Genomic DNA, 9,645 nt, shown 5'->3' on the forward strand with positions numbered 1-9,645 from the left:
ATTGGCAAATTTTTGAGCATCCGCAATGGTAAAAAACTGTATCTTTCATTTGAAAGCATAGCCCGAAAGTTGGTAACAAAAACTGCAGTCTAACTTTTTCGTGTGGCTTCGAATCCCGTCAAAGTCGTGTCTCAAATTTAATTAGCAATTAATTCATTTAATCTATGTTGCAGGCAGGGTGAACTAATGCTGATTCAATGAACTAGCAAAGGATCCTAATTTCTGGTCCATGGTTGGAAATCAACGTGGTTATGGATTTGGAACCACTCTTGTAACCATCATTATCGTTGCAATTTGTGGCCTGAAGATGGTCCCAAAGACCTTCAAAATCAAAGGCCCTATTCAACATAAACTTGAAATATGTTCTGGTTTCATCAGGCCTTGCACGAGGAAAACAACGATGGACCGAAAGTTTCTCTCCCCAGTTTGAACGATTACTCAAGCGTATTCGTTCCAATCCTCTTCGGAAAAGTCTCTCAAGTTTAGCTCTCAACTTCAGTGATGAAAACTCCAATTCTGCTTACCCAAGTCAACTCAGTTCGGAGTGGTTTACCGAGGTATCTCTTCCACTTGATCTAACATTTTTCAGTTCTCTAGACACTCTCCACGAAGGAGTCCCACAAACAAGCACGGCTCTCCTCGCGTTTCAATGCTTGACTGAGGTTGTGATTGATGAGATTTGGGTCGAAATCGGCTTAGAGCCCGGTTTTTCCAAGAGACCTTCAAGGCGGTTCCAGTGAAATCAGTGGAGAAAACTCGGCATGGGGAACGTGAAGCGCCCTTAGGCCGTGGAAGATGCCAACTGAGGAGCGAAATGGTGCTCGTCACTCACCCCGAAACTCAAAGCCAAAGTAAGGCTGCATCTCCTTCATCTCCTCTCTTTCTCTAGTTTCGTCCTTTCCTTTCTTTTTATTCCTCTCCTTCAGCCTTCTCTGGCCTTCATGGGTGTGCGTGCGGGCGTGCGGGCGTTGGTGAGAGAGTGAAAGTATGTCTGTGTGTGCTTTGTGTTCCACCTCAAGAAAAGGGATCGACAGCTGACCCTGCCAAGGCTAGACTATCTTACTGCTGTACATTGTGGTTGGTTCTATTGGTCAGGTTGGAACATGGGTTGGAGGTGATTGATTGTTTCGAGAGACTACCTCCATTACTTCCTCCATCGCTTGGCCAAGTCCAAGAATAATTTTTCTCTCGGGATCATTCCGACCTCTTTCAATCATTTGGAATTGAGGATGGGTTGAAGTGGAACACACCCATGCAAATGACAGGCTCAAATGCTTCACTAGTCTTCATTAAAAAACTTCAATTTTTGGCCAAAAGCACATTGAAACTGAAAATCTTGAAGTCGAAGAAAAAAACGTTTCGATAATGGATTTGAAGAACAAGCGAATGACACATCAAACTTTGCTTAACCCGTATTCAGGATTCCTTTGATTGCCTCTTTCTTGCTTGATACGCCATTCCTTTGGGAAGAATTTGGAATTGCTTTAGAGGTTGAGACTGGTTCCCATGAACGCACATGAAGGTGACCCTAAGGGATTCTTTTATATTGTTTTCTCTCCCTCTTAGAATACCACAAATATTTTAGTCTGCTCTCTGTTGACTTTCCTCAAGCTAACTTTCCCCGCATTTGGTACTAATACATTGAATCATAATACATGATATTGATATTTAACCTGAGCCAAATGTCACAAGAGGCTTTTGCTTTCAAGATTGATTTTAGCCTGGATGAGAAAACTCGGAATAAATTGAATCTGTGTCTTACAATTGCAAGTTGTCATAAAAGGTCTTTGTTGATGAAAAGTAATTCAAGATGCAATTCGTTGTCAATTTATTTCACCATGATTGTGATCCTTTTCATTTGTAATATCAGAAAATGGATTACAAAATCAAAGCCATCTCTTGCAATGTGCCTGAACTCATTTGCCAGATGAAGTGTTTTACAGATGTGCACGCATTTTCAGTTTTTTCCATATGTTCTGAACTAGCCCCTTCTAGAACAGTGAAATAATGGGTTCTATTAAGTACTATGAAACGACGTTTCTTCATATCGAATCTTCATGTCAGTCATTTATATGAATAAAACTCTTAATTTGAAATAAAATCTACCAGAGACCTCGCTTCTAATATAAAAACAAAATGAAGATTTCAGTAAGCGGTAGACTGTTCCAGAAATCGATATAAGGCCGTAAAGAACAAGAGTTTTCGATCCAACAAAGTGGACTCGCTCTGTCAGACGCTTGGAACTTTTGGACCCACTAGAATTGAAGCTGCTTTCGTTGGACACGTTCAAAGGGATCCAAATGTGGTAGGAACTTCAATCAATTTGTCAATGCTTGAAACTTTCTAATCAAACATCTTGCTTCCATTGTCAGTATCACCTTTTAACCATCAATTTCGAGCTTGATGGCCTTTTGTTGTATGAGTATAGCTCATCGAGGAAAAGAAAAGATGAAAAGCAGCCGGAAAAGCATTTAAATGTGTTAGAAACAAAAATCACAAATTGGGCTTTTTTACGATAGCCTGAACCTTTATGTCTAAGACTTTGGTAAAAATTAACGGAAACTACCGTCATATAAATTCAGCGCAAGGACATAAATTTCATTTCTTGTTAGACGAATCGACGATTGATGACCATATGTCAATACAAGGACAATACGACCAACGCCAAATTTCTCAAAAACTCAAGTTACCCACAAGATGTCTGACATTATTGATCAATATTTCTAGATTTGGTTTGGAAATTCATAAATGAAATGTCATAACAATTTTGAGTGAATAGTTTAAAAAAGTCTCAAAAGAACAAAATATGGAGAGATTGCAAGACCAAGTAAAGATGAAATTGACTTGGGAAAAGGAGAGTGGAAAACAAAGGCATTACGTCGGAACTATATAGAAATAAATACACGCAACCTACGTTATCCATTCATTCAAGTTGCTGGGATAAAATTCGTCACCTTGGAAATGGGTAGGAAGTGCTCTCCATTAGCATTGTTTTCTATTTTAGAATTAACGATGTTTGTATAATGCCTACGCATAATATTTTACATACATTTTTACGCCATGACATGACCGAAAGTCGCAATAAAGATTTTTTTTTTTAAAAAGAGAAAAGGCATAAAATGCAAAAGTTCAACAAGGGGTTGTAAGAACCTCTTGTTCAGATTGCCACGGCGAGTTTGTGTCTTTTATTACTTATTCAAGCAATTCGTTTGTGATTTCCAATTAGGTCCAAAGATCATCTGAGCGCAAGCTCTAACTCCTGACTTCATAGCGGTATCAATCCAGGCATGGGGACTCTCCGTGTATTCTCCTGCGAAAAAGATGGTGCCCACGGGTCTTCGAAGGTAATGGTTGACCTCTGAATACTAAACAATGCAAGAACGAATCTCATCATCATTTTCTTATAATAAAGATATCTCTCTGATTAAATGACCTCAAATGGTGCAAATTGAGCGAATGCACCCAAAGTGAACGGGTCCAGGGACCAATGTTTAACCACTCCTCGAAGGAATTGCTCTTTGATGAAAGTCAAGTCTTGGTGGTGGATCTGAGCCAAGGCTTCCAAACACTTTTCAATGACGTCATCGTCACTCATCCCAATTAGCTTCAGTGAATCTGTGCCCCAGGTGTAAGAAGCTAATAAGACACCCACCCCTAGAAATCAGAAATATATTGAAAAAATGGTTATGACAACATTTCATGACGTTGAATCTGTGCCCCAGGTGTAAGAAGCAAATAAGACACACACCCCTAGAAATCAGAAATATATTGAAAAAATGGTTATGACAACATTTCATGACGTTGAATCTGTGCCCCAGGTGTAAGAAGCAAATAAGACACACACCCCTAGAAAACAAAAATATATTGAAAAAATAGTTATGACAACATTTCATGACGTTGAATTTGTGCCCCAGGTGTAAGAAACTAAAAATCAGGTAGAAACCGGCGAAATATTTTTTTACCGTTGAGGGTAAATCAAAAACGAAATTCTGCAAAGTCTAGCAGCAAGTCAAGAGATTTGTGGTAAGGAGTCTCTTCTATGCGGAAAAATAGCTTTGGTACCCATCTGGAATTCGCACTCAATGGCAAAAAAGAATACTTTACCTGCCTCTATAAACAAGAAACCAACCCCTAGAAACCAGAAACATATTGTAACAATTGGTTATTACAATATTTTATGACATGATCCTAACATTCAACCAAGTGTAAAATTAGTTATTTGGCGCTCTAGTCAGTGGAAACTATTCGCCATTGCATTTTGCATCTTATTTTTACTCTAGTTTGTTATAAAAAACGTAAAATATGCATTGGGCTTGCTAGTACATCCGGCCTGTAAGTTTTTAAATGTAAAAAAAAAATGTTTCATCTCTTAAATATTTCTGAAAATTTATAAGACTTGCAAATCTTTAAATGTTACCAGTATATTTTGGCTTTTTGTGCAATAGATTATTTTGCTTTAGTGGAAATATGTGAAGCTTTCTGGAATAAGTATAATCCTTCCCATCGTCCCTTTTCGCTTTTTTTGTTATTCCATCTTTAGGGATTTCTCAAAAAGTCAAAGTTTGGGAGAAAGTTTGATTTGTGTGCCTTAAAATGAGACACATCATAAAGTTCGCTGATGTTGATCATGATGACAAGTTTTTCAGATGTTAGCAGACAATCTCGAACAAGATTCGTCGAACTAGTATTTCAAGCAATTAAAAAAAAAACATTCTAATCTCTGGCAAATTATGAAAACTTACCTCAGCATGACAACCAAATTATCCTCGTAAAGTCACAATTTTACATGCGAAAATATATGACCCTGCGCTTAGGTTTATTTAAGTGATGAAGTACAAAAGATAAGTTGTATATTGGGTATGATGATATATTTTGTATCCAAATACTTCTGAGACCATGACCTTTCGATTGAATTGCAACAAATAAGTGCAAAAATTTAAATTCGACGAGTAATGTCCTTAAGTCACCTTTGACCATCGACCTTTGTCAAATCGCAGTCCGGATTTGCTCATTTTTTGCGCATGCATGACTTTATAAGTGTTGCATAAGTATTCCAAAAAAAAGATGGAATCTCAAAGTGGTGAATTGAACTTAAAGTGTAAGCCTACCCTTCAAAATTGAACCAAGGTATTCTAGAAGTTATCAAACCACCGTAACCATAACTTCACTTAAGATTGAGAGATTGCAGATCCGTTCTAAAACACTATACTATATAGTCTATATAACATTTAGTCACTATAACATTCAAACTTGCTTTCAAAATCACAATTTTTAATAGAAATCAGGTAAAAGTATAGTTATGCCCCAAAAGTTTATCAAATATTTTTAAACTAGAAACTCAAATCTTGAGCAAAAAAAAGAAAGAAAAATGATTTTCTAGTGACCGTAGAAGCTTAATGTGCGTTTTGAGAGCACCGTCAAGGCTTCGAGAATCCTGGCTAGTTCGAACAATGAAGTCCACTTCTCTTCTTTCTTGGGCTTAATTTGCTTCCCTCTAATATGCGTACGGAATACATTGGCGTTATTGATCCGGTAGCATCTTTCAAGTCAGACTTGGACCAATTTTTAGATAGCATTCCAGATCAATCCTACATTCAAGGACTAAACCGGTCTGCCAACTCAAATTCGATGGTAGACCAAATATCATGTAAAGATTGAAAGGTAATAAATAGAAGAATGTTAGTTACCTTTCATTTTAATAGCACTGGGGATCACATTCCTTGATGTGGCTAGAAAAGCCCGTGAAAAAAAAACCTCTACCCCAAAAGTGGTCCCCTTCTGTGAAGAGTCAAATTCATAGGGAATGATTATCATTCCTCTTCCAGAAAAATATCACGCTTGAACAAAATTCTCTCATTTGGTAATGAAATAGGTAGGGGCTGTTTGGTTGTGTGTACTTGTTTTTGGGCTCATAACCTTCCAAGCAACTGAGGCATATCCACTCCATTCCTCTATGTTAATTAAAACAAAAGTGCAGGAGGCATTGAATGTGATATGTATATGGAGCAATGAACTCTTTTGTCCATCAATGCATATTCTCACAAGCTGAGCCAGATACCATCTAACCTAATGACCTCAATTTGTCCTCAAAAAAGTTATGCCTCTCAAATCAAGCCTCTTGAAGCCCTTGATGCTCAAACCCTCATACCCCCCCCCCGCCTCTTCCTTGGAAGGAAGTTTCCCGTGGTTAATGATCCAATGTGATCCATCTATTAGAACATTGCTCACGCCTGAAATGTGTTTGTTCCACGCGGCCACATTGTTCCCCAAAGCCCGTTTCTACCCGAAGATGGAACCTTCATTCACAACAAGGCCGCACGTGGAGCAGTAAGCCCTGAGAAAATTACTTTAACCTGCCTGATCTCGTGTCATGAGTCGGATAGTACATGACCCTTGGGAGGAGGTCCGTGTACGTTTTTCTTCCTTTTGGACCACCTTGGCGTTCCCAAAATGGGGAATGGAACACGAGCACCACCTTGGTGGATAATTGAGAGTTGGTCCTCCGCAAGGCTGCGGCCTTCTGCCGAGGCAATGGTGGTTTGAACTGGATCGTGGTTGTAACGGTCGGACTGGTGGTCAGAATCACGGCGTCCGCGAAATACAGCTCCCTCTCTTGGCAATTGGTGCCCTGGCAATCTACTCTAACAAGAAAATAGGAAGCTTTTAAGAGAGATGCACACATTGATTGAATTGATCGTGACAACATTTCTGGGATTTAGTGGACTTTTGGGCGTTCGTAATGCTTTATAACCAGGCATAGAGCTCTACGGTCTACCTTCTTCCACGTATCAAAATAACTCAAAAACGTCAAAGAGCAATCTGTTACTTTTGGTCGATTTGCGTCTTTGCAGTGTTTGTATGAAAATACATAAGTCTGTAATCAACACACTTCATTCTCTTACTTCACCGTGACATGGTCCCCTTCTTGGGAAATTCCTATGACTTTAGCATTCAGCCTGATGTGACCACCCATATCTTCGGCCATTGCCCGTGGGATCTCATCCATTCCATTTGGAATGGTGTGGAACTCCGGATCCGTAAAAGCACATTCGTCAACCACCGTTTCAGTTAGACCCAGATGAACATATCCTATGATAGAAAAAGCAAGTTTTCTTGACAATGCGATGTTTTAGAGTACCTATGTCGGTTACAATAAGGGCCGTTATAAGCAAAGTCAGCCAGCCCAAACGAAACGGGAAGAGGCACGGTAGATTGCTTATTAAACTGCTTGTGACATGCCATGAAATCGATTTCTTTTCCGGACATTATGTGACCCGGGTCACTAATTAAACTTAAAATTATGATAGAATTAGATAAAAACAACAAAAAATGCCTTAAAATTCAAGAATGAGGAATCGGCCCAATCGGCCCTTTATTTGGTAAGGCTGAGTCACCAAGCCTTTGTCTCTGAAAGTCTCTGAAGTGCAGATCGTAAACCATATTTCGTGCAGCGTAAGGGGGCTATATGGGTTAAAACGACAATCTTAACTTTAGCCAAAAGAGGAAAAGCAGCAACCGGAATGGCCGACAGTTCGATTGTTCATGGCTTTTACCATACCCAAAATAGTGGCCCTAATCTGGCGGTGGCTATACTCTCACTGGGCATTTTCGGAACATTCTTCGGCCCAAACTTTAGCGTATGGTACGACGCGAAAAAAAATAGGTCACCTTCAAAGTTGAAATGAACGGCCATCTTCTGGATATCCTCATGGGTAAGATTCTCGTTTCGTTGAAGCCATTGCTTCAATGAATATTGGTCGTAGATTTTAAGGAACGTGGGCCATGGAAGGGTACGGAATGCTTCCTTGGGGGCTGACATAGCATGGTCGAATAATTTCTCATATCTTTCCTTTTCCTGGATCAACGTATAAATACAAAGCATGAAAAAAGTACGGAATTCTTTTTTGTCATGGCGAATTGCTCAGCGAAAAGACAATTTCCATTTAGTAAAAGAGTAAGTTGAATTTGACATACACTCTCAATAGATTCCAATTCCTGGTCGCGCCCACTGCGATTATGGACATAAATGTCCTCGTCAGCATCTATGGCTCTGAAAGGCGCCACTTGAATTCGTTTCTGCTTGATAAATTCCAAAAGAAAGGTTGCGTGATTGGGAATCCTCATGGCACCGAGTTCCACATGCCAGCCTTCCGACAAATCCCTAAAAAAATGCGATCCCTGTTCCAATGAAAGACAACAATGCTATTTCATTCCCATTCACTTTTGATTTTGTTTACATAAGCCATGCCACACTCATAAAACGAAAAAAAATACATTTTTACTTGACAACATTTGAAAAACCTATGTAACGGAAGTTAGAAGGGACCTTCATTAGCATTGAAAAAGTTTTACTATTTGATCTATTTAACCGCCATTGGGTTACATTGAAAATAATGGTTCTCTTTTCATGTATATCAGTTCCGAAATGTACCAATTATACCTAAACTCAAATTTCCACACCATTACTAAAAATTCATTATCACCACAAAACTGATTATTTTTCTCCTTATTCTTGCTTGGTCTCAATAAAGCTAAAATAATCATTCATTAAGACCCTCAAAGTTTGCAAAATGATCAGGCAGTATTTAAAAATTACAAAAATAAAAAAAATTACTAAACATGTTTACAAAAGTTTGCATTTTTCGTGGGGTCCAAGGGATGTTACATACTATCATTAACATAATTAGAAAAAGAATATCCTTATATATTTTCGTGATATTGAAAAACGACAGTGATTTTCCGGGTGTTTGAGTTTAGATATACGGAGGGCATTTACATATATACGGCTGAAACTGATGAAGACAGGACCTGCAATTCCCATACAATTCTTTGGTGTTTAGATAAATTCTATGCTAATTTGTATTTAAGTGCCAAGTAATTGTTCCTATCTTTCAGCAAATAAGTTTTTGAAAATTGCACTATCATCAATATCTTCAAATGTATAATTCTTTAAAATGAGTTGGAAATGCAAAGCAATCAAAGTTGCTCATTTCAAATGGCTTGCCTCCATTTTGCTTTGTGCTTTTTGGGTGTTCGATTCAAAACGCTGATGACCAATCCATTTACCTGTACGTTTGAACCCGACCTCCAATTTGATTATTGGCCTCCAAGATAAGCACGTGGTGACCGGCGTCTTTGAGCAGCTTAGCAGCGGTCAAACCAGCCACGCCCCCTCCTACAATCACAACTCTTAGCTGGGGGCAGAATGGGTCGGCATGGGGAAGTCCATTCATAAATATCTCAAAGAGCCTCTCTGTGCCGTCTTGGGGATCATGGCACATGCTAGAGGTGGAAAAAATGAAGACTGGTGCCCCAAAATCTGCCCATTGAAGTACTTACAAGCCTTTTCGATGAGCCACGTAGCTTTTGTAGATGTTTTTGGATGAGATAGGCGGCTCATGAAAATCGGGATCAAGGTCAGAGCTCACCTCCCGTTTAGGCCTTTCTTCCATTTTTGGGGCGCTAAACAAGGCCTGGATTTCAGTTTGAAGGGAACTCACATCCCAGCAGAAGACATATTGAATTAAAAGAAAGCACACGCAAGTTTTTCTCGGCCTGATCATCTTTGAAATCTGATCTTGTTGAGAAGTTGTCCGTATTACCTTACCAACACAAAACATTGTTTGACACTAGTCAAATTCCAAT

The 9,645-nt window shown here is 39.0% G+C and overlaps 2 protein-coding genes across 3 annotated transcripts in view; both read right to left on the minus strand.

Annotated features, from left to right (window-relative positions):
* LOC131891477 (glutamate-gated chloride channel subunit beta-like) overlaps positions 1 to 853 on the minus strand; it is a 22,822-nt gene extending 21,969 nt beyond the window's left edge. Inside the window, exon 1 of the mRNA XM_059241069.1 lies at positions 525 to 853. The gene's annotated coding sequence lies outside the window, so the exon portion shown is untranslated. The remainder of the gene's footprint in view (positions 1 to 524) is intronic.
* A 2,309-nt stretch (positions 854 to 3,162) lies between these two features.
* Positions 3,163 to 9,617, minus strand: LOC131891894 (L-amino-acid oxidase-like). 2 transcript variants are annotated; one of them, XM_059241579.1, is made up of 8 exons: positions 9,340 to 9,597; positions 9,067 to 9,282; positions 7,975 to 8,161; positions 7,669 to 7,855; positions 6,903 to 7,089; positions 6,358 to 6,641; positions 3,434 to 3,654; positions 3,163 to 3,365 (listed from the first exon to the last, which is right to left on the minus strand). In XM_059241579.1, exons 1-8 carry the CDS (start codon positions 9,561 to 9,563, stop codon positions 3,189 to 3,191), a joined length of 1,683 nt encoding a protein of 560 aa, XP_059097562.1. In that variant the 5' UTR covers positions 9,564 to 9,597; the 3' UTR covers positions 3,163 to 3,188. The 2 variants fall into 2 exon arrangements, with proteins under 2 accessions (XP_059097562.1, XP_059097564.1); XM_059241581.1 differs by lacking the exon at positions 3,163 to 3,365 and having other exon boundaries at positions 3,511 to 3,846; positions 9,340 to 9,617.
* Between the last annotated feature and the right edge of the window lie 28 nt (positions 9,618 to 9,645).

Source organism: Tigriopus californicus, chromosome 12, assembly GCF_007210705.1.
Source record: "Tigriopus californicus strain San Diego chromosome 12, Tcal_SD_v2.1, whole genome shotgun sequence".
Classification (NCBI taxonomy): domain Eukaryota; kingdom Metazoa; phylum Arthropoda; class Copepoda; order Harpacticoida; family Harpacticidae; genus Tigriopus; species Tigriopus californicus.